This window comes from Asterias rubens, chromosome 22 (genome assembly GCF_902459465.1).
Source record: "Asterias rubens chromosome 22, eAstRub1.3, whole genome shotgun sequence".
Classification (NCBI taxonomy): domain Eukaryota; kingdom Metazoa; phylum Echinodermata; class Asteroidea; order Forcipulatida; family Asteriidae; genus Asterias; species Asterias rubens.
In genome coordinates, this window is record NC_047083.1 from 2,309,920 (window position 1) to 2,335,662 (window position 25,743).

Below are 25,743 nucleotides of genomic sequence, written 5' to 3' on the forward strand. Positions count from 1 at the left end.
GAAAAACACAGGGTCACAAACCAAAGTGTCATAGAGTGCATGATCGTGACTGGTGCCCTGCGATTATTTTTGTCTTAGCAGCATTTTCTGGTTAACAGCTTTATGAAAATTGAAATAACTGTCAACCTACAACGGCTACGGCTTTGTCTGTGGCTATTTACTGCAGTAACAATGTACTGAGAATTGGGGCAGACTTGGTTCCAAGTCTGTGATTGTGGCTTTAAGTCTGAAATAGCGCCCTCTTCTGGATAACCTCCGTCGTTAGCCCACGATCACAGTTACGGCGTTTGCGAGCTTATTCATGCAGTGGGAGAGTCTTGAGTGGCTGATACTGATCTCAGACTTGAAATCAAGTCTATAGCCACTGCCGATTGAAGCCATTCGAAAGACCTACAGCTAGGGCAAAATTTCATTAAGCTGCCACATGTCGAATCCCAGCACAAAAGTATAGTTCATAAAGCAACATGGAAAAACAGTCAAGAGAAATTACATTTTGAACACCGCCCTCTATTGGCGATGTGACAGTTAATTATTCCCAACCACTTCGTAATGTTTTGTTGCTTGGGACTTTCAGTTCGAGTCATAAATCAATCAATCAAGAAAAGATTTCAACTCTGCTTTTATAATATTCGGTTTATTGACCAAAAAAAATCTGCAAATATTATAAATTATAATATGAACACATGAACACCAAACCAAACCTCTGCTTACTGCCGAATTTTGTGCTTACTGCACCCTATTAAGGCAAGAAAATCTAGGGCCATTAGCGCAGAATTCCATGGTAAGCAGATCCACAAAGCTAGACCCTGTTCTTACTGTAATGCCAATTATATAAAAACAGCAAACAATTATCAATTTAAAGCACTCCACATCCAGCTAAAAACAATGCAGTCACATTTTATTCACAGAGCATTTTTTGTAAAAACCAGGTATCATAAAAAGTTATCAAAGTTAGTGCAAGTATTAAAACAATAAAATGCCATTCATGCTAAAAAATTGTTTCCCTAAAGTGCAATCTCACTATTTTTTAGAGTAGTTGAGAAGTTTAAGGGCCGTTATCACCCGAGGCAAATTACAGGCAACCAATTTAAGACGGTTTCTCTCAAGATGTTTCAATAAACATCCAAAACAACCACTTTTCAAATAAAGTGAAATAATATCCAATATTTCAGTTCTAAAGTTGGTTAAAAAATAACTTTGTATAACAAGTTTTTGAAAACTATTTTTCTCTGCAGTGTCTAGTGCTATACCTCAACATGGAAGAAATAAAAACCCAAAACACCCGAGCTCCAATGAGCTGAATTATTACACTGGTCTGCATGACCGAGGCCAGCGATTTTAGTGTCGGGCCAATACACTTGCTGTATTGTTGTATATTAGACCACAGATGCCTCATTAGTGAACTTAATCACTGGAGTTCGCAAGCCTGAGGAAAACTATAAACAAGGGTGCTTGCTATGTGAACCAGAAACATAGCATGCATAGGGTTAACCCCTACTCTTCCATGATAAGTGTTCTGGGTTATTTTACGGTTCATAATACTATTTTAAGACAATATATAAAACTACTATATTTTCCCTAGTTTGAGTTTTCTTTCCACATATGAAACCGCCATTTTCTTCACCTTTATTTCTACACAGGTATCTTTAGGCCAACAGGTCACACCATTTATCACTTTTCAGACAGTATAGGTTTTGTTACCAGAAAGTTTTAAAACAAAACAAAAACAAAAAGTAATTTATTTAACTGATTTTGTTCCTTGCACCTCCCCCTCAACCGTAACTAACAGTTGTTGACCTCAGGTGAGCGTGACCCTGTGGTGACCCCGGGTGAGCATGACCCTGTGGTGACCCCAGCGTGACCTTCTTCAGTTTATGCTGCAAGCGGATGTAGTCATAGTCGTGCATGTCCAGACGGTGACCATAAAAGGTGTACAGTGTCAGTGAAAGGGCTAGGACGAGTCTACCGACCGTCATGACCTGTTGGTTGTAAGAAGAGTAAAAATATGGAAATGTTTGCAGTAACACCATGTTATGACTATCTCTAATATTAGATGAGTTGGGGTGGTATCTGAAATGAACTGTTAGTTTCAACTTGACATTTCAGTCAGTATGCTCTGATCGTCTTCTGGAGAAAGCACCAGAGAGAACCATCAAATGTTTCAATATTATTGTCACAAAGGACCGATTCTATGAGCACCATCTCAGTTTAGCCCCCCTGGGGAGTATACAGCCCTGAATCCATACTACTCTGCTGATCAGAAACACCAGGGCCCAATGTCATAAAGCTGCTAAGCACAATAATTTGCTTAGCATGAAATGTTTGCCTTGACAAAAACAGGACCACCAACCAAATTTCCACGTGATTTTCAGGATAAGCAAACAACAGCTGAACAAGCAATATGCAACAAATGGAATTTTTGTTGGTAATCCTGTTTTTATCAAGGAAGACATTTCTTGCTAAGCAAATTTGTGTGCTTAGCAGCTCTATGAAATTGGGCCCAGGGCTTGGTTGGTCATGACATGCCACTAGACCCTTTGTCCATGATCTTTAATGCATGCTAATTAGGCTCAGTCAATCCATTCAAGGAATTCAATAAACAGCCCAATAAACAGAAGCAAACATTTTTATTTTCCATGAGTATCCAAGGCTTGTGGTGCTATAGAATGTCCTTACAGGAATTACACAGCCTCCATTGCCCTGGTCTTGGCCTTGGTGCCCCTGCAAAAGTTTCCCATAGACTTTAAGAGTAATTGTTTTCTTTGTTCAACCACAAATTATTTTACAAATTTATGAACTTACCGGAACGACCCAAAGGATGATCATCAAACCCGTCAGGATGGGGTGGCGAAAGTTGCTAAACAGCCTCTGGTACTCTCGTGATTTCAACTGAAGGGGGGGCTCCAAGTCCATTAGATAGTAATACACCTAATTCGTTAAAAAAGGCATTCAAGGTCACAGAAAGATCACATAAAAGGTCACACAGAGGTCACATAAAAGGTCATATTTGGGGTGAATAATAAGGAGTTCATAATTCCATGTATAACCACAGGTCTGCTTTGATCATGGTGCTCTTCAGATCGTCCAAACTGTAGATTGGATCGGTCCAAACTGGAGAGCAACAGTTGGGAGAGCATGGCAACATGCGTATGGACTGTAAAGGGGGTAACCCTGTTTCAGCCCTAGGAGTAGGTGGCAATGGCCTCTGGAAAAAAATAATTGTAGCCCACACCTTGAAGTGGCCTTCAGGCCTTGTGTGTCAGGCGACTTGCATAAAATAAATTGGATTGTTTCTCCTTCATGCACACAGTAGAAATACTAGTTGTCTTTAGTGTAATAGTGTGATGATCCAGTGCAAATCTAAGCACTGCTGCGCTGGCTCCATTAACCACTGGTTCCTTGATTGTTGGCAGATCTCTGGCTTCCAGCTATAATTTGGCTGCCTATTGTAACACAAATTGGGACCCGTCCCAAATATAGCTGAAACGATTCTAAAGTTAGAACGGAACAACGACACAGCCCCTTCAACCCTTCTCTGCCACGGTCCCTTCTGTTCGTCTTCCTTTCTTCTCTTACCTGTTTAACACCGACGAGCTCAGCGTAGTCTAACACCAACACAACTCCGATCACAAACAGCCACGCCACAAAGTAGACAAAACTGAAGATGATCTGGACGACTCTACTGTCCGCATCGAGGGACCAGAGAATGGTTTCTGGAAACAGAGGCCTCCAGTTAAACATCAGGAGCTTTTCAGTACAAAAATAAATGAAATAATTTTACAATCCTTTTTCAAACTATATAAAAAAGTCAAGTTACATTGAAACTCATGATCAAATAATGTTGTATTTACTCTGAATTTGGTTTGCGTTGGCTTAAATGCAAGAGTGTGGGGTTTGGGGGTACAGTACCAAATCCATCAAATTACATTCCATGGCAGGCCTGTATGCTGCGCTTTTGAAAGTGCAAGGGCACCAAGGCATTTTCTCCTTGTTAAAGGCAGTGGATACTATTGGTAATTACTCAAAGGAATTGTTAGCATAGAACCTTTCATGGTGATGAGTAATGGGGAGAGGTTGATGGTCTAAAACGTTGTGAGAAACGGCTCCTTCTGAAGTGCCATAGTTTTCGAGAAAGAAGTAATTAAATTTTCCACGAATTTGATTTCGAGACCTCAGATTTAGAACTTGAGGTCTCGAAATCAACCATCTAAACGCACACAACTTTGTGTGACAGGGCCTAGGGTGATTTTTTTTCTTTCATTGTCTCGCAAGTTCGATGACAGATTGAGCTCAACTTTTCACAGGTTTGTTATTTTATGCATCTGTTGAGATACACCAACTGTGAAGGCTAGTCTTTGACAATTACCAATAGTGTCCACTGCCTTTAAAAGGCACCCTATGAGGCAATTGTAAATTTCTAGTAGAGCATTTCAAGGACACCAAGGCAATGACCAGGGGGCGTAGAGGCAATCACCTTCGTTGCCTCCGTGAAGTATATTCATCATATTGAATATATATAAGGAACAAGACCAACATCGGGGCAGCCAGTATGTTACCTGCAGAGCTGCACATGTAGCCAATATATACAGGGATCGCTCCACCACTTCTAAGCCCAGCCATTGGATGAAGTCTTTCCATAGCGTGCAAGCCATCAGGGTATGCTGTAGGATAAATGCAACAATGAGAAGAATGTCCAGCAGGAGGTGACTCAGGTATGGATTTGCTGCATCTGAAATATCAAATCAAGTGAAACAAGTCAAATACTGTAAAGTCTTAAAAACACCAACAACAATAATGACATGCTCATGCAAACAGACAAAAATAATGCAGTTTCGAGTTCATTAAAAAAATCTTCATATTTATGCCATGATGGAAGGTCTACCTACCCACAAGAAAACGAATTGCATGGAAAAAATTAAATGTAAAGAGACTATACAAATCTCCAGAATCAACACCACAGCCATCTCGACAAGACGATAGCGGAATTCGGAACAAACCTCATCACAGACACAGTTCTTATTACTAAACACTACCTTCCCAAAGTTGTGATGAATTTTATTTTATTTCCCCAATGGTTTCCAGTGGCCATTTTCAAGGAATACTATCATCGCAATACCCCCCCCCCCGGTCTTTTATTATTATTATTATTGTTTGCATCGTAATTTAATTTTCTATTTTTATCACCCAATTAAGAATTAAGATATGGTTTGGGGTCATAGTTGGTGGTCAGATATAGCATATTTAAAAGTAGCACTTCCCAAATCCAAAAATGCCTTACCTTCACTAGATTCTCTCTGGCTCTGTTGTTGTTCATGTTGTTGTTGAGAACCAATCACCTTGCTGCTGAAGCCATTCCGAAATAAAAACACCGCAAATTGAAACACAGTTTGGAAGCAAACGGCAAAACCCAGCACCGAAATTATCACAAAGAAGAAAGACTTAAACAAGGAGACACCTGCCATAGTTGTGCAGAGATCAGTGGTGTAAAATTGCAAAATAATTGTCAGTTTCCGGGGAGAAGACGACGCTCAATCAAAATTTATAGAAGTTTTGTTGTTGTGACCGCCGCCATTGTAGGAAATGACACATTTGAAGTTCAATCTGAACTTACAGAGGGCGCTCTTTGATCAGCCCGTGAGAGCCCGGCCCGTGTGAAAGTTGAACTTTTATTAATTATTTAAAAAAAATAGTTATGGTCTGACGTTTCGACCCTAGCAGAGTCTTTCTCTTTCTCTTTGTTTTCATGTGTTATTTTTTTGGAGAGTAAATTTATCACTAATCAAAAACCATAATGTAATGAGCCCACCACGTCAAAATGTAAATAATTATCATCTGCTTTTTCTCACAGATGTTTCGCTATTTTAAAGCAAAAAACTCCAGACCAAGGCACGTTGTTTTGATAGAGCGCCCTCAATAGTAAGAGTGAAATTAAATAGGGCAGGTGGCTAATGAATAATTCATTAACTTTCGTTTTCATTTTAACTATTTATTTTGAATAGAAACTTAGATTAAATCTGTTTGACAGGATTTTGCAAAAGGAATGATTATCACGTCTGTTTTGCTTATTTTTCATGTCATTTTTGTTGATAATAAATCAATTTAGCGGGAGAATTTGTCCCAAATTAAATAGGTCAAAGTTAGTGTCGTCATCACATGCTGAATATTTATTAGCACATCTTTTCATCATCAGCACAACGATGGCGGACCAAGTGGAGTACAGTCGGTAACACTGCCGGATTTCTCTAATTCTTGTGGATGTTTTGGCGATGTTTGGGCACTTCTTTGCTCAAGATAAACTCATCAGTCGGCGTGCATCATGTCAAGTGGGGATACGCAACATGTGGGGCCTTATAAACTGGAGAAAACCCTTGGAAAAGGACAAACGGGTAACGTAAAATCTAAGACTTTTCAACCTTTCGCCAAATTCGGCCTTTTTGGGGTAGTTCATCTTATCTTTGGGGACGCTGTCAACGTACCTTAATCAAATTACATACTCCATAAATGTGATGTTTGTCTTAAAACTTCCATATGAACCATATATATTAAACAAAAACACACTTTTAAGTGTTAAGATTCTTTTTAATTAAACACTTGAGTATTTACTTTCTTGTAAACAAGGTGGTTCTATAAATATTACCCCTTTAAATTGAATGGTTGCTCCCAACTCCCACCCCTCCTATCCTAGCGCTCGCCAAATGAAGTTCCACATGATGTTGTTCGTTCATTGATCATGTCATGACATTTGTCATGTTTCTTTGCATTATGTGTGGAAAATTCTCTTATTTTTTACTCTCCAGCAGTGCACGCATAATATTCACGAGTGAGCAATTGCTAGCTACCTGGCAACCGATAAATTTCATTGTGTATTATTCAACAATGTCAATTTTTATTTTATTTTTTGAAATATATATATATTTTTTTTTCAATGATATTTATTTTTATACCCAGTCAACCGAGATTGCCTAATTTTGTTTTGTGTACATTTCACACACATGTTATTCTTAACTGTGCTGTGCATAATATTTCTAATTAAATTTTCAAGGTGGACCAAAAATATGGATTGGTACTGCATGGGGATATGCTGTAAAAAAAAAATCAAACATACAGTGTACATACCGGATGGATTTTTGAGACTAGGGCCTTTTCGAAACGATGGCTTCGGCTTTTGATTCAGCTTAGGCTAGCTTGGTGCCGCCAGTTGTTTTGACAGGCGAGCGTGCTTTGCCTTTGCGAATACACGCTCAGGGCTTCAGACGAGAGAACAGAGCCTCAAGCCGAATCCAAAGCCAAAGCCAAAGCCATGGTTTCGAAAAGGGCCTAGGCTTCTTGTAAACATTACAAATGTTTGTTGAGCAAATTTTCCAGCTAACTATTGCAGAATAAAACTATAACCGGAAATGTATTTCACAGGTTAGCAAAAATATTAGGCAGCCGTCTTGCACGTTCACCATGGATTTGCATCGTTTAAAGTCATTCACTTTCATACACTGACGTGTTCTTATGGTTCAGGAACGCTATGAAATGGTAAACTCTTGCAAAAAGCACAAAATCTGCCAATAACAGATGATATTGCGTTCTGGTCTACTCTGCATTAAAGCCAGTGGACACTGTTGGTAATTGTCAAAGACCAGTCTTCTAACTTTGTGTATCTCAACATATGCATAAAATAACAAACCTGTGAAAATTTGAGCTTGATTGGTCGTCGGAGTTGCGAGATAACTATGAAAGAAAAAAAAAACCTTGTCACATGAAGTTGTGTGCTTTCAGATGCTTGATTTCGGGACCTCAAATTCGAGGTCTCAAAATCAAACTCGTGGAAAATTGCTTCTTTCTCGAAAACTACTCCACTTCAGAGGGAGCCGTTTCTCACAATGTTTTATACTATCAACCTCTCCCAATTACTCGTTGCCAAGTAAGGTTTTATGCTAAATAATTATTTTGAGTAATTACCAATAGTGTCCACTGCCTCTAAAGTGTGTGACTGCTGTGCAGTGTACTTTAGTTATATTGACAACAAGCAGATGTGTTGTACTGTTGACATGTGGTAGATCATCTCATTATTTTCCTATACTCTGCAGAAACCTCCTCTGGAGTAAACTCACACTTTAAATATGTGACAGTTTGTACATTCAAGGCCTTTTTTAATTTAACAAGAAATATAATTTAATATTACAAATTCAGTATCCACTACCACTATAAGCCATGATTTACATAGTGCATACAATTACATTACAAACATCTAATTAAAATAAGTTTTGTTTCATGATATTTGAGTGCTCAGTATGTACATGTAATGTACATGTATGTGAAGAGAAACTACTTGAAATATCGACTGTTTTTCGGAAGAGTATTAATTCCAGTCCTTTAAAATAGTTTCCAAGACACATCCATGACATCATGGGATGGTACATCATTGGTTAAAGACACTAGACACTATTGGTAATTGTCAAAGACCAGTCTTCCCACTTGGTGTATCTCAACATATTGCATTCAAAAAAATAACAAACCTGTGAAAATTTGAGCTCAATTGGTCGTCGAAGTTGCGAGATAATAATGAAAGAAAAAACACCCTTGTCACACGAAGTTGTGTGCTTTCAGATGTTTGATTTCGAGACATCGAAATCTAATTCTGAGGTCTCGAAATCAAAATCGTGGAAAATTACTTCTTTCTCCAAAACTTTGTTTACTTCAGAGGGAGCCGTTTCTCACAATGTTTTATACTATCAACCTCTCCCCATTACTCGTCACCAAGAAAGGTTTTATGCTATTAATTATTTTGAGTAATTAAAATAATTATTGGCATAAAACCTTTCTTGGTGACGAGTAATGGGGAGAGGTTGATGGTATAAAACATTGTGAGAAACAGCTCCCTCTGAAGTGCCATAGTTTTCGAGAAAGAAGTAATTTTCCACGAATTTGATTTCGAGACCTCAAGTTTCGAGTTTGAGGTTTAGAACTTGAGGTCTCGAAATCAACCATCTAAACGCACACAACTTCGTGTTGCAGGGGTTATTTTTCTTTCATTATTATCTCGCAACTTCGATGGCCGATTGAGCTCAAATTTTCACAGGTTTGTTATTTTATGCATATGTTGAGATACACAAACTGTGAAGACTAGTCTTTGACAATTACCGATAGTGTCCACTGTCTTTAATTGGAAGAGTACATACATTCAAATCCTCTAGGCCTATATTTCAAGAAACATACACATGTTGGAAGAGTAGGCCAATCAAGTACGTACATTTAATTTAAATCTTCTAGTTTTCAAGATACTTCTTAAAGGGAAGGCATACTTGCCATGCTACTTCGATACTCAACAGATTAAACAAAAGATATCAGATTCAATTCTGGTATTCTGGCTGGTAACCTGTAGATTTTGCTAAGCAAGACTTGTTTGAGCTCAGCAAGTTTTTGTACATCAGGCTTTATGAATTTGGGCCCTGTACCCATCCAGTTCATTGAGCAGCTGAGCAGAATTAATTCCCTAACAAAAATTATATGTTCAAAAAATATTTACAAGGTACCAGTTGTAAACAACAGGGCCTATGTGTATGCCATGGTTCTGTCACTGGTAACCTGTTTTCGTCTAAGCAAGAATCTTTTTGGCTTAGCAGTTTTGTGTGCCCATCATAAGACATCTCAATGCAATTTATCTCCGTTTAGTCACCGTCATACTCATTATTACATTGTATTTTATATAAAAGCACAATCTCGGGTTGCAAATCTGAAAAATAATTACTTATTTTTCAGACCCCAAGAGTTGTAACAGTACGCGGCCGGGGAATAAATGGCCATGACATGAATTTGAGAAAGCTATCTATCTCGGAATTACTGAGTCAGATAATTTAATAAAACAGGAATTGACAGTTACGGAGTGGGAACATTATTAAAAAATATAGGTCTAGTGTAGTGCTATGTATGTAGTCATAATCGTGCATGCTGCTGCATGGAATAGACTGGGTAGGCCTATAGCCACAGTTCATGCATACGTACATTAAGTATCCTACGTGTATCGTATTCTCATTTTAAAGGATGTGTACTTTTTGTATCACAAAACACAATGTCCACAGATTTGAACATTAAACTTACACAGTTTGAAGATAATATTATCTTGTTATACATGTAAGAAGGCTTAATAATAATAATAATAATAATAATAATAATAATAATAATAATAATAATAATAATAATAATACTAATAATAAAATAAATAAATAAATAAATAAATAAATAAATAAATAAATAAATAAATAAATAAATAAATAAATAAATAAATAAATAAATAAATAAATAAATAAATAAATAAATAAATAAATAAATAAATAAATAAATAAATAAATAAATAAATAAATAAATAAATAAATAAATAAATAAATAAATAAATAAATAAATAAAATAAAATAAAACTTGAGCCGAGCCTCTAGTAAACTGATCATACTGTTCACGCCAAGACATACTACCATAATTGGACCCAATAGTTTGGGTGTTGAGTTACCATAGGTTGGATTTTATTAGGGTGTGTGATCAGGGTTCGCCTCTACTTCCTTTTTGAAAGGGCAAGGACACCAAGGCATTTTCTCCTTGGTAAAAGGGCAGTGAGGAAATTGTAAGTTTTCTGCTGGAGCATTTTAAGGGCCCCAAGGCGATGAACAGGGAGCATGGAGTATGTTTCAGGACTTCTTCAGTAAATCGTAGTATTCAAGAGAGTTTGGTTTCAGACGGACTGGCCATGCTGGAAAACCTCCCTTGAAAGGTCACCTTTTTTTTTAACTGAGTAAACCAATTAGTTTTGAAACCTGATGTTTGAAAACGAAAAAAAAATTATTTTATGAGAGATTGCCACAAGGCCTGACGTCCACTCCAAGTTGATGGCTACCCAAATCAACTGCGTGCCACTAGGGCGCAGTGCCACCTACTCCTTGGGCTGAAGCAGGGTTACCCTCTTCACAGTCCAGTCCATAATCAGACAGTCATTCTTTGTTGGGCAGTATTTCTCAGCTGGCCTGTCAATAAACAGATTGTTAATATTTTGAAATGGGTAGTCCTTTTGCAGTCAGTCATCCATTTCTCAGTCAGTCAGTCATTCTCTGTTGGTCAGTTATTCTCAGTCGTCCTATCAATGAACAGTTGTTCTTATTTTGAAATGGGCAATCTTTTCCCAATCGACCAGTCCATTTTCAGCCAGTCAGCCATTTTCTGTTGGTCAGTCATTTTTAGTCGGCCAGTAATTTTTAGTTGGCCTATTAGTAGAGTATCTTGGAATGGGTAACCCTTTCCGGAGTTAACCAGTCATTCTCTGTTGGGCATCCAATCTTATTTGGCATATCTTTAAACATCGTTCAATGGGTAACCTTTTCCCAATCAGCCAGTCCATTCTCAGTCAGTCCATTCTCAGTCAGTCCATTCTCAGTCAGTCAGTCATTGTTAGTTGGCCAGTAATTTTGAATTGGTCTATCAGTAGACAGTATCTTGAAACGGGTAATCCTTTCCGGAGTTAACAGTCATTCTCTATTGGACATCCATTCTTATTTGGCCTATACCTAAACATCTTTGAATGGGTACAACCCTTACCAATCAGCCAGTCCATTCTCAGTCAATCAGTCATTCTCACTTGGTCAGTCATTCCTAGCTGGCTGATCCATAAATGGTCATCAACATATTGAAATGGATAATCCTTTTTCCAGTCCGCTCTAGTAATTCTCAGCCAATAACTCATTTCAGATTTTCCCAAACCCACTATAATCATAATCCCACCACGAAAACAATTTAAAAAACTATCACTCAGTTTTTTTCATCCCAAGGTGAAATTCGTCAAAATATGAACAATTTGAACACACAGGAAATTAATAAACCAACCCCCCCCCCCCCAACCACAATCCCTCGACATCAAGTCTCAATGAAGAAGCAGAACGTGAAAGCCCGAAGGTGCAACTTGGATAATCAGAGACGCGAGTGTTTTCTGTGAACCCTCAGTCATCCTGAAAATTAATTCGGTCAATACATCGGGACGGAGTTGTTTGGATTGGAAGGGAATTTGCAATGGAACTGCGTGATGTGTGTACACTCGACATTGGTTTGCGATCCTTGTTTGTTTAAATCAATTGTTAACGGAGTGGTTGTTGTGGGTTTTTTTCTGTCCTTTTTTTTTTTTTTTTTTTTTTTTTTTTTTTAAGGTTAAGGATTATTTTGAATAAGTTTACAGTCACACTTGAAGAATATTTGTCATAATTAAGTACAGCATCCCCCCCCCCACATCTTGGAATAACACAAATGACACAGCCTCTGTTGGCCTAGTCTCTTTGTCAGACCATTTCGCAACCATTGCGCAAGCTAACTGTTGAATGAGGTGCATGATGGTCTAGCTAGAGATCAAACTTGAATCGGTCAATACATTGGGACGGAGTAGTTTTAGATTTATAGGAAAAGAATTTGCAATGGAACTGCGTGATGTGTGTACACAAATTGTCAGCCTCGATTTTTTTTTTACAGCAATTGGTTCCATGCGATCCTTGTTTGTTTATAATCAATTGTTGTTAACGGAGTGGTTTTCCCTTTGCCTTTTTAAAAATGTATTTTGATGGGGATGTAATGAGGCTTTAAGAATTATTTTTAATTACACTGAATTATTTGTCAAGGATTTCAGCATTGGTTTTTTGCGATCCTTGTTTGTAAAATCATTGTTTTAACGGAGTGGTTGTTGTGGGGTTTTTCCCTGTCCTTTTTAAAAATGCATTAGAACAGGCTTGGAATTGCATGGAGGCCATGGCCTCTGTTGACTGTTAAAATATTGTCAAATATTTGGTTCGAGACTGGCCCACAGTTTTGACAAAACATGGCAAGAACCCAGTGAGTCCACTTGAATGTGTATTTATTTTTTTTAGTCTTACCGCAGAGAAATAATATTTTGTACAGTCTAGCTTGTATTGTCAGGGGACCTCAAGTTACGCTTCCATATCGCAGCACAGAACTTTTACTATTCTAGTGACAGCCATGTTTATTTTTTAGGCTTACCGCAGAAAATTAATATTTTGTACAGTCTAGCTTGTATTGACAGGGGACCTCAAGTTACGCTTCCATATCACAGCACAACAATTTTACTATTCTAGTGACAGCCATGTAAATGTGAACGCTATCAGGTCACTATTGTTGTGTGTTTTTTTTAAGAGCCACGTCTCTGCAACATCACTCACATAATGTTACACTACGTTGTCAGTTGATATCGTTGTTATTAACGCTCGGTTATTTCCTCCCCCCCCCCCCCCCCCCCCCATATCGCAGCACAAAAATGTTCTTTTCTAGAGACTGCCATATGTAAATGTGAAAGCTATCGGGTCACATTTTTTGTGTGTGTTTTTATAAGGGCCACGGGGGCAGCAACAAAATACTGTACTCACTTAATAATACACTACGTAGTTATAACACACAGCACACGTTAGATGATATCGTTGTTATTAACGCTCGGTTATTCTCTCCCCCCCCCCCTCCACCACCAAATTCAAGCCATGTATCGCAGCTTAATATTTTCAAAACTCTTCTAGTGACTGCTATGTATGTGTACCCTATTGGGTCACATTTGTTGTGTGGGTTTTTATAAGAGCCACGTCTCTGCAACAAAATACTGTATCACTCACATAATGATACACTACAGAGTTATAGCACACAGCACACGTTTTCAGATGATATCGTTGTTATTAACGCTCGATTTATTTCTTCCCCCCCCCCCACCACCACCACCAAATTCAAGCCATGTATCGCAGCACAATATTTTAAAAACTATTCTAGTGACTGCCATACATGGAAATGTGAATCCTATCGGGTCACGTTTGTTGTGTGTGTTTTTAGGAGCCACGTCTGTGCAACAAATTACTGTATCGCTCACATTATGATACACTACGTACATGTACATGACGAATATAACACAAAGCACACGTTGTTAGATGATATCGTTCCCACGTCTTTCAATTGAAAGAGACAACAAGAAAAATCATGTGCCAAAGGACGAGGTGTCCCTTGTCAGGTTTTTGGCGGCCTTATGGGACCCCTGATTGGTGGGATGATGGATCTTGGTCTGTTGGTCAGTGATCTTGAGAGTGTGTAGGAGGGGTGGTTGGTGTTGGGTGATGGGGTCCGGGGGTTGGGAGCGAGGGGGGGGGGGGCAGAGTACAGATCTGCCTGTCTGTACGTTTGTCCATGATATCGTATTCGTAGTGATATTGGACCCTAGATTTGTCGGATTTGTCAGCATTTTTCTCCTGGTTTTAACAAGGTTTTATTGATGTCAATGGTTGAAAGCCAATGCAAAAACAATTAATAAATAATAGTTTTTTTTATTTGTTTGTATTATTTTTGTCACAAACCAAGATTAGACACAAAGTAGAAAACATTCTGAAGGACTTTGTCAGGCTTGATTGAACACAGAAGCAACGAAGGCGATTTGCCTTGGTGCCCTTGAAATGCTCCTGTAGAACTTTACAATTTCCTTATTGGGTGCCCTCCATGGAGAAAATGCCTCTGATGCCTTGCCCTTTGAAAACCGAAGCATACAGGGCCCTGCCTTGTTTGTTTCAATTCAGGATGCTTCAGCCTAACCATCCAAAGTTAGAGGAACACTACAGAATTGGTTTTGCTAGCAAAAAAAGTTGCTGGCACTTTATGTAATCCACCATTACATAAACTGACTAACCTGTAGAAGTTCGAGAGCGATTGGCCATCTGGGTCACGAGAGAATAGTGAAAAACCGATTACAAATTTTGCATTGCATCGATGCCAGAACAAAAATGAATAAAACGCTCACTGAGTGATAAACTCAAAACGTGAAATTAGAATATTTATTTCTCATCAAATATGAAATTTCAGACAGGGATATTTCAAGGGATGTTTTCTACTATCATCATCATTAGACCATGTAAGTTTTATGTAAATCTGTGATCTTCACGATTTTTGTTTCTTACCAATTCTGTAACGTTCCTTTAAGGTCCAGGATGCACCAACATGTAGCTTCAATGCACCCACAGTTTTTGAAAAAAGTAAGGAGGCCAGGGGGTAACCCTAATAGGCTAATCTCACTGCGGCCTCATGTTTTCCTGGGTATGTATCGTACATTTGTAGGGTGTACTGCGTGGTATTCTATCAACAGTGATTAACTACCCCAATGTATTATGTACTCACGGTGACATTTTTATTTCCAGCATTATTGACCAACTGTGCACAGAATGACTGTAAACTGTTCTGTACTGCGTCAACATTGTAGTGTGGAGGTATTCACCACATGATGTCATTGCCGGCTGATAATATACAATTACAGGCCATACATGTATGTGTAGAGCCTACATCCTGCGCCTATCAATCATTCAAAATCACAGTGGATGATATTGAATGGTTAAACAGTAGGAGGGTTGACTGTGTTAAGTGTTCACCACATGTAATCAATGTATCATGTAATCAAGACACCCTGTTGTGTGGCCGCAAGAAAATCTTAGCACAGTAGTACAAACCTGTGTTGTACACACGTGTAGTACAGTAGCTCAGTGTTTTGAACGAAGTTACGTCTGAATACAATAGTGCCCGCACATGATACATTGTCACAATTTGTCTGCTATAGACCCTATTGAATATGAGGTCACCGTTCAAATATATCTGCCCTACAACATGGCGTCTGTGCGTGTGTGCGTGTGTATGCGCCTGTACATGTATGTGCCGTGGAAATCCAACCGGGAATGCTGTGTGCTACGTGCTCCATATAGTGTACGCGTTTGGACGCGCATACAGTTCGCCCTACAAGATGGCGACTTTCATAGCAACAAGAGGGTTATTCAATACTGTCTATTGGGTATTATTCAAAATTCATTTCATTCAGTCGATGCGGAGCATCGGATGATGGCCCTCCAAACGCGTTGGTCCTCCATTGCTGTACGCAGCTCTTCGCGACGCAGTCCAAAGTCCCGGCACAAGGTGTCCACATAGGTGGTTTGTGGTCTGCCTCGGGAACAGTGATCTTGAGTAGGGGCCCAAAGCACAAGCTTGCTCGCTGCCAGCTCAGGATGTCTGAGACAGTGACCTGCTAGTCTCAGCCTTCTTGCCCTAATCTTGGTGCTAACTCTCGGTAGCCCACCGTAGAGCTCCAGGTTTGTGACATGCCTCTCCCAATGAATTTGTTTAACACAGCGAAGCATTCTCGTATAGCAATTACCGTCGTTGATACATTTGTATAACAGTAGGAGGGTTGACTTGGTAAAGCGCTCACCAATGAGATTGTACAGTCATGCGCCATGTAATACACTATGTGTGGATGTAAAAGAAAATCGTAGCAAGGTTACAAATTTATTCTTCTCAATTATATTTCTGCCCGTCAATTTTCTGTGTTTTTATTATACTCAGATTACTAAATAAAACAGTTCAAGGTTGTCATGGTTGTTTTAAAACACGAAACAGTACGTCATTGTCAGTAATTAAAACGAGCAATTTATGCGCACACTGTTTGTATACACATGTAGTCCAATCAGGCTGATACAATTTCTGTACAGCGCAATGCATAATATTATGCATAGTCAATGACTAGGCGCTTAATTACTGCAATAATTTACATAATTGATGTATGATCTTTGGAGTGACGTTTGAAGCTTTGCATGATCTAAATCTATGAGAAAAATCAATTTGTTGGTAATGCATTTTGTCCTTGTTGTTATTAAAAGGGCACCTTTATGTGGACCATTTCATGGGGGCAGCAAGGCCATTTCATGTACAAAAATGTGTACAACGTGTGTACAGACACTGAGGCATGGAATGTTTCAAAGGGCACTTAGGCAATGGCCAGGTGCATCGAGGCAATTCCTAATTGCCTCAGTGAAGGAAATAAGTTATTTGCAGGTAGAGCTGTATTCTGTCGCGTTCTTACCACCCCTACAGTACTGCTTATGTACAAGATTACATAAGTGTGTTGACAAGTGCAGAGAGAGAGAGAGGGGGGGGGGGTGCTTACATGTATTTCTGCTAAAGAAAAACATTTTCTGCTCATATTCACAGACACTGGACACCTTTGGTAATTGTCAAAGACCAGTCTTTTCACTTGGTGTCTCAAATACATGTATGCGCAAAATAACACACCTGTGAAAATTTGAACTCAATTGATCATCGAAGTTGCGAAATAATAATGGAAGAAAAAAACACCCTTGTCACACGAATTGACGAACGTGCTTTCAGATGCTTGATTTCGAGACCTCAAAATTCTGAGGTCTCGAAATCAAATTCAAATATTTTAGTAAAAAAATTACTTCTTTCTCAAAAGCTGTGTTACACCAGAGGGAGCCATTTCTCACATTGTTTTATATATACTATCAACAGCTCTCCATTGATCATTAACAAGTAAGCTTTTATGCTTACAGCTTTTACCAATAGTGTCGAGTGCCTTTAAGCAGCTCTATGAAAATGGACCCAGTTCCCTGTTATAAATTCAACCCCATCACTCGTAATAGGATAAACGTATTCATATTTCCTCGTGGCCAAAATGCGCCCTGAGTCATCATCAACGACAGAACGTCTAGCTGACATGCTGAGGAGATATCTGCAGATAGTTTTCATGCCTTGGCGTGGAGTAAAAAGGCCTTGAATTGAAGATATCTTAGCCTCTCGTAGTATATAGTGGGTCGGGCTGCAAGGGTTTCCTACTGATCAATAAACGTATACCGTATCCACCATAGAATTGATCTACCCCCGTTATATGTGGGGATGGAGAGCTTCGAGAAAAAATAATTCGGTTGTTTGTTTTTTTTAATTTGGTCGGCCGTAATTTTTGTCTTACAATTGATAACAATTATTGCTTTGTGTGTTCTGACAGTCGATGAATCAAGTTGTTTGATTTTGGTTTTGGTCTGCTATAATTTTTGTAACACAACAATTTTAGTTGATCACAAACTGCTTTGATTTTTGATGGTGGTTCATGAGAAAAATAATTAAGTTTTTTATTTTTATTATTTTGTCTGCCATAATTCTTTGTTACACAACATTCTTAATTGATCACAAAGTGTTCCAGAGTGTTTTCTGTGACAGTAGTTTGACGAAAAATAATATCCAGTCAATCTGTTGTTTTGAATTTGGTCTGCGTTCATTTTTTTGTTACCCAACATTTTTAATTGATCACAAAGTGCTCTAGAATCTTTTCTATGACAGTAGTTTGACGAAAAATAATACAGGCAGTCTTTTGATGTGAGCTTGCTCTGCCATAATATTTGGAACAGAACATTTTTAGTGGAATAGTAATCCATTTGTTTTTTAATTTGGTCTGCTGTCGTTTCTGGTTATAAAATTAAAAAAATATATAAAAAAGCAGTTAATGGTCTGACATTACGACTCTACACATGTCATGCACGTAGCAGAGTTTTCCTCAAAGGCTCCTAAAAAATAAGCATTATGCGACAGCTAATTTTGTTTTCTATTATTTTATTTTTGGGACAAAACATTTTGGTGGATGAAAACCTGTTTCATGCAAATCTCACCCAACACATAAATTTTTCGCAATTTGATTGATCAAAATCTAAGACATGCGTAAGAAGAGACGGTATACAATCTTAAATTCTGTCCCAACCTTTTTTTTTTTAAGAATAATCAGCACGATCAAGTGTTTGTTTTTAATTTGGTTTTGTAATGCCATGAAATGTAAACAACTTTTGTTAACTTAACACACATCCGCGTACGAACATAAGGTATGTTTGACTTTCCATTATGTATTTAATATGCGATTGCAAGACATGAAATGTTAATGTCCGTCTCTTTTTTTTTCCTCTGGTTTCAGTAAAAAAACCAGTCATCAGTAAAACTGTTTGGTTTGAGAATTAGGCATGTTCGGTGTGCCGGCAAAATTTGTACAAAACCTTTATGCAAAATTAATGCGTACATGTACATTTTTCTCATCAATTATTTACCATTCCTATTTATATTGGGCCAACTTCTTTCAGAGATGGCATATATAGACACTGATAGAGGGGCCTATTGATGTGTTGTCGTTCATTTTGACAATATATTTTGGAGTTGTTTTATGATTTTTAATTGTTTGACCAAAACAATGCAAAATGTACAATAAATAAATAGGCCTAAAAGCACATAATAGTAATTAAGCAAGAAAGCAAACAAAATAGACAAAACAAAATACAAAAAGAACAGAAACACCAAGAATCAAAACATCTTAATGGATTTAGTTTATTCTGTGAAGAATACATCCATAAAATGTAAATCTAATTTGTCCCTCGCTCGAGACGTCCAGGCCATACACTTTATTGTTGTACAATTTAAGGCATATAAGGCAAGACAGTTAAATTCTTATTCAGACCCAAATCCTTCTATAGACCATGTGACTTTTTTTTGTGACATCACAACATAGAGTTAATATAAGAACTAGAGGGCGCACTGGTGATGCTTCTTGCACGTAAACACGACGGGACCGCAACGAGACACGCGCGCCATTATGTACGCGCATTGAATACAAAGTACACGTTGGAGTTTGTGTTTATTGAACGCTGACGCAATGCTGTTTTGTCAACTTACAAAATGGCCGCACAAACACACGCTAAGCAATGCCTGTTTGTTCAACTTAGAAAATGGCCGCCTGCGCGCATGCCGGGGCGCGTATATAGGCCAGTGCGCCCTCTAGTTCTTATAATAACTCTATGCATCACAATGCTTACAAAAGACACGAAAGAGCTGTAGAGCCTCAGACTTAATGCAGGCATGATTAAATGGCCGCCTGCGCGCATGCCGGGGCGCGTATATAGGCCAGTGCGCCCTCTAGTTCTTACAATAACTCTATGCATCACAATGCTTACACAAGACACGAAAGAGCCGTAGAGCCTCAGACTTAATGCAGGCATGGTTTGTACGCAGCCCAATGAAAGAACACAAAATCTGACAGCAACAAAGTTGCCTAAAGCCCGGTTCATACTTCCTGCGAATGCGAATTTGATACAAATTTGATGTCACAAATTCGCAACAAATAATTCGCAGCAGTTTAAAATGTGCTCAACTCCTGCGAAAAGTTTGCTGCCCTGTGACATCATAATTTGCTTCGAATCCGCAGAAAGTATGAACTGGGCTTTAGCCACAAAGGCACTGATGACGGAAGCACTGATCGAAAAAGTATACTATTTATGTATGGAGTTGATGATTTTACACAAACAGACAAAGAACACTGGACTGAAGCTCTTGTGTTTCGGTTCGGCAGAGTTTGGGTTCGAGTCCCGATTGTGACACTTGTGTCCTTGAGCAAGACACTTAACCATTATTGCTGTTTTTTTTTTTTAATAGAACGTAAACCAATCGGTCCTGTGTGTTGTGTAATGCGAGAAAAATTAAACCCAGTGCAGTGCACTTATCGTAAAAAGAAGGAGTAAGCCCCGGTGTTCCTGGTTTAATTGGCTGCATATTGCACCTTGAAACCATTGCATGGTGCTAGGAAAAAAAAGTCTCGGACTACAAATTGTATCTCCACATACCGTGTTTTTTGTACCTGTTGGACGAAAAAATACTAAGCGCTTTGAGATGCCGATTGGGTGTGATTAAGCACTAAAAAAAAACTGTATATTATTGTTATTGTTTAATATGGAAATTTTCATCGGGATAAAGAATATTAGTTTTAGTTCTGCACATGAAAAAATTACACTGATGTGTGTAAGCAGTGCCTGTATACTCAGTGCGTTCCTGAGCTCTGTGAAAAATCACAGGCCTATTATTACTCTGGTGGTATTTGAACCCACAACCTTTGCAATTCTAGAACAGTGTCTCACCAACTAGACCACCGAAATTGTTATTGTTATAGTTAATTTTTATTATTTTTTTCCATTGTAAATTTCAGGTTTGGTGAAGCTCGGCGTTCACTGTGTAACAGGGAAGAAAGTCGCCGTCAAAATCATAAACAAAGAGAAACTCAGCGAGTCAGTATTAATGAAGGTAAGATTTGTAACGTTGTGATGTTAAGGTCTGAGGCAGTCCAGAGTCCAAAGTTCTCCCTTTTCTGATCAAGCAGTGGTCCACTGGCCCAGGCCTTATTTTATGTATGCTTCATTTTTGGAAGGGCAAAAAGTAAACTATTCAACTTAAAGTAATTTAAAGTTGCCCTGCAAGTTTACTTTGATTGTTGTTTATTACTCGACATTTCTTTCATCACATTAGTTTTTTTTTTTTTCAAAGTTGTTGTTAATCTGTTTACCTGAAACCACCCAAAATTTGTTTTTTGTTTTTTTTACATGAAGTTAATTGGAGTGGATTAGATTGATTAACTATGTAATTACTTTCCAGTTTCAATCAAAAATTTGGCTGGAGAAGAATTTGTTTCGTAAATTTTTGTTTTTGTTTTAAATGAATTCTCAAATTATTTTCAGTATTTATTAGCATGATTCTGGTATTATTTGGTATTTCTCTCACACCCATGTGTGTACAGAAGGCACTGTATACTCGGCACTTTCCCAAGTTCTGTGAAAAAAATATCACAGGCCCATTACTCGGGTGTGATTCGATCAGCCTCCCCAATTCTAGATTTGCCATCCTCAATAGACCTTTTCGCAAATACCGGGGCGCGCGCGTAAAGCTTGGAATTAGGTGCATTGTGGTCTTGCTGGTATCCAAATTTGATCCATAGCTATCCCACAATGCACCTCATTCAACAGTCTGCGCTTGCGCATTGGTATTTGCGACAAGGTCTATGCAACTTCAGTTTCTGTACTTAAAGACACTGGACACCTTTGGTGTTTGTCGAAGTTGCGAGATAATAATCGAAGAAAAAAACACCCTTGTCACACAAAGTTGTGTGCTTTCAGACGCTTGATTTCGGGACCTCAAATATTTTTACTTCTTTCTTGAAAATTACGTTATTTCAGAGGGAGCCGTTTCTCACAATGTTTTATACTATCAACAGCTCTGTTGTCAAGTAAGGTTTTATGCTAACAATTATTTTGAGTAATTATCAATAGTGTCCACTGCCTTTAAAACAAAATTGCAACAATTTTGGAGAAAAAAAATGCAAATGTGCAGAATGCAAAATGGTACCCTTTAGTGAGTTTCCTGTCAAATGCTGGTTAAAACACCTGGGGACCAGTGCGAATTCTCACCAAGTGATCCGGCTAGCCATTTCGGTGTTGAAAAGCATTGCTATTTAATGAATAATATGGAATAGAGACAAGGTGACGGACTAGTGAAATGACAAGCGGACAGGTCCTGCTGATCAGTCATTGAAAAAGTTAAGCGCAAAATCTTAAAACTGTGAAGATGAATTCACAGCATGATATTGAGTTGCAGGTTGGCACAGTGCATTTATCATTCATAACCACAGTGAGTGATATTGAATGGTCAGACAGTAGGAGGGTTGACTGTGTACTGTGTAGATGCACTCACCACATGAGAGATTGCTGGGTGGCACAGTGCATCTATCATTCATAACCACAGTGAACAAATGGTGAATGATATTGAATGGTCAGACAGTAGGAGGGTTGACTTTGTACTGTGTATGCACTCACCACATGACAGATTGCTTGGTAGCACAGTGCATGTTCTATCATTCATAACCACAGTGGATGATATTAGATGGTCTGACAGTAGGAGGGTTGACTGTGTACTCACGTGTATGCACTCACCACATGACAGATTGCTGGGTAGCATAGTGCATGTCCTATCATTCATAACCACAGTGGATGATATTGAATGGTCAGACAGTAGGAGGGTTGACTTTGTACTGTGTATGCACTCACCACATGACAGATTGCTGGGTAGCACAGTGCATGTCCTATCATTCATAACCACAGTGAATAATATTGAATGGTCTGACAATAGGAGGGTTGACTGTGTACTGTGTATGCACTCACCACATGACAGATTGCTGGGTAGCACAGTGCATGTCCTATCATTCATAACCACAGTGAATGATATTGAATGGTCTGACAGTAGGAGGGTTGACTACATGTACATGTACCTGTATGTACTGTGTAGATGTGAATTTAAAAACCTCTGTGGATTATATTGACTGGTCAGACAGTATGAGGGATGACTTATGTATGTACTGTGTAGATGCAATATTTACAAAACCACAGTGGATTATATTGAGTGGTCAGACAGTAGGAGGGTTGACTGTGTACTGTGTACAATGTAGTGCATTATTTGAAAACCTTGTCTGTATTATTATATTATATATAATTTTTTTATTGAGTGGTCTAATAGTAAGTAGCATCCCTGTCTGGTATGCTTTCACCATATTGTTGCATAGATTCTGAGTCAAGCAAGTCCTGTGGTCTTGTGGATTTTCCCCAAAAAATTAAGCCCTGACGAAGACCATGTACATACATGTACATGTACAGTGTGTGTTGGCGTGGTTTTGGCCCTGGTGCCCCTTCAAACATTCTCTTCACAGGCCTGATATTTCACATATGCAACGAAGGTGATTGCCTCCATGCCATCTGGTCCTTGCCTTTGTGCCCTTGAAAGGCTCCTGTAGAAATTTGCAATTTCCTCATAGAATCCCTTTTACCAAGAAGAAAACGCCTTGGTGCCCTTGCCCTTTTCAAATATGCCCTTGCATACAAACCTGCCTTAATTTTGTGATTTTCTAACAAGACATACATGTACCCTTCTCATGTGCAGCGAATTCACCTCATCCGACTAGCCTCGACCAAATTATTGAAAACGCTATTTTGTTTGCGTCCCGGGGAATGAACTTTCCTTGCCATCCCACATTCTGGAAAGGGCCTACATGTAGTTCTCCTCATTCATTTTCTAAAAATATTTCTTTTTCGAGCAGATGTTTGTAAAAAATACCATACTGTACATACAAGTGCATGTGCATGCCCAAAATGTTTGAGTCATGTTTTCATGCCATCAGTGGAAAGACTGTTAAACGCATTGCACCCTCTTTGCGATATTTAGTTTCAAGGACAAAGTAAGGCAGCTTTGGAAAGGCAGAGAAATCCGATCTTCATATTCAAAGCAGAAGTAGAAAATGGGGTCTGATTTCATCGAGCTGAAAAATTATAAAACACGGTAGAAATTTTACACGGTAGAAGTGGGTCGAATACTACATTGGTCCCCTGCTTCTTCTTTTTTGTTGCTTATCAGACGAACTTTGGTCTGTTGTTTACCCCCCCAAATTTTTAAATGCATTAAAGAAGTAGAAAAACGAGTTCAATATCAGCGAGCTGTCTGTGTTAGTCGCAATAACCAAAGGCTTAGCAGGGGAGAATGTTTACTGGGCACCAGCCAATAAACCCTGCAACTGTTAAGTCACTGGTTCCTTTTTGGTTTGGCCAGCAGATAAACTGAGTAAGTAGAGCTAGTTTACCAGCAAAGATACTAACAAAATATGGATTACATTTAAACTGTTCGCGACCTGTGCCCCGCTAGCCTGTATGTATTGCGCATACAGTACAGTAAACACTCTACATGAAAGTGGGCCCTCGCTTGGCCGGCCAGCAGAAAACTAAACTGAAGGGTTAAATCATCATCATCCTTCGACCTTGGACTGAATAGTAAAAGCAGCTTTGATGAAATGGTGCCAGGTTGCAATGGTGAAGCACACCTTTGTCTATGGTGTTTTTGTTCAATGGAAGTACACATATTGATTTTGGTTTTACCCATATACACCGATGTGTGTTTAGCACTGTATACTCCGTACTTACCCTAGCTCTGTGAAAAAAAATCACAGGCATATTTTTCGGGTGGGATTCGAACCCACGACCTTTGCAATTCTAGAGCAGTGTCATACCAACTGTAGTACACATGTTCCAAATGAACACATGTATGTCACAAGTGAACTATTTGATCTTTGATCAGAGAGATTTCCTGTCCATGAATTAAAAAAAAAATGATAATCATAAAAATGTGAAGGACATCGGATCAATTAACAAAATTCCTTAATGGGGCACATGCTGTGATAGGAATTTAGATCATTATTGAGATGGCAAATCATTTCATGTTCATTATTTCAGCAATGATGAGTGGGGGGGGGGGGGATCCTCAAATGCTGAGACTGTCAGGCTTTGCTGTTAAGCTTTTTTTTTAAGTAGCCAACCTGGGCTACATAGTGTAATAAACTCTTGCCCCCAGGGAGTTATAGAAGGCCAAATTTAAAAACATGTCCAAATGTATTGTCTGAAGAAAAATGCATAAAATAACAAATCTGTGAAAATTTGGGCTCATTTGGTCATATTGAAGCTGCAAGAGAATACTGATAGAAAAAAACACCCTTGTCGCACAAATTTGTGTGCTTTCAGATAAAAGGCCTCAGGCTTGAAGTCTTTTAATATTCAAGTGAGAAATTACTTCTTCTCAAAACCTACGTACATGTACATAGTGTGTATATTACTTCAGAGGGAGCCGTTTCTCACATTCACAATGTTTTATGCTATCACCAGCTCCCCATTGCTTGTTACCAAGTATGTTTTGATGGATAGCAATTATTTTAAGTAATTACCAATAGTGTCAAGTGCCTTTAAAGGCAGTGGACACTATTGGTATTTGTCAAGACTAGTCTTCACAGTTGGTGTATCTCAACATATATGTATAAAATAACAAACCTGTGAAAATTTGAGCTCAATCGGTCATCGAAGTTGCGAGATAATAATGAAAGAAAAACAACCCTTGCAACACGAAGTTGTGTGCGTTTAGATGGTTGATTTTGAGACCTCAAGTTCTTAACTTGAGGTCTCAAAATCAAATTCGTGAAAAATTACTTCTTTCTCGAAAACTACGTCACTTCAGAGGGAGCTGTTTCTCACA

The 25,743-nt window shown here is 38.6% G+C and overlaps 2 protein-coding genes across 2 annotated transcripts in view; one reads left to right on the forward strand and one right to left on the reverse strand.

Annotated features, from left to right (window-relative positions):
* Nucleotides 1-613: 613 nt before the first annotated feature.
* LOC117304926 (nurim-like) lies at nt 614-5,563 on the reverse strand. The gene is made up of 5 exons (XM_033789564.1): nt 5,279-5,563; nt 4,557-4,729; nt 3,577-3,747; nt 2,803-2,928; nt 614-1,979 (listed from the first exon to the last, which is right to left on the reverse strand). The coding sequence occupies exons 1-5, from the start codon at nt 5,460-5,462 to the stop codon at nt 1,773-1,775; spliced, it is 861 nt and encodes a 286-aa protein (XP_033645455.1). The 5' UTR covers nt 5,463-5,563; the 3' UTR covers nt 614-1,772.
* Nucleotides 5,564-6,206: 643 nt separating this feature from the next.
* The window catches only part of LOC117305322 (serine/threonine-protein kinase BRSK2-like), a 43,265-nt gene continuing 23,728 nt past the window's right edge, over nt 6,207-25,743 (forward strand). Inside the window, exons 1-2 of the mRNA XM_033790182.1 lie at nt 6,207-6,386; nt 20,840-20,934. Of these exons, the coding sequence (XP_033646073.1) occupies nt 6,317-6,386; nt 20,840-20,934 (165 nt within the window). The 5' untranslated portion in view covers nt 6,207-6,316. The remainder of the gene's footprint in view (nt 6,387-20,839; nt 20,935-25,743) is intronic.

Excerpts from the sequence above, each read along its gene's own strand:
- LOC117304926 (XM_033789564.1), bottom strand. The coding sequence starts at position 5,462 with ATGGCAGGTGTCTCCTTGTTTAAGTCTTTCTTCTTTGTGATAATTTCG. Across the intron at positions 3,748-4,556 it reads CTACATGTGCAGCTCTGCAG|CTCCTGATGTTTAACTGGAG; the intron begins GTAACATACTGG and ends TGTACTGAAAAG. Across the intron at positions 2,929-3,576 it reads AGCTCGTCGGTGTTAAACAG|GTGTATTACTATCTAATGGA; the intron begins GTAAGAGAAGAA and ends TTAACGAATTAG.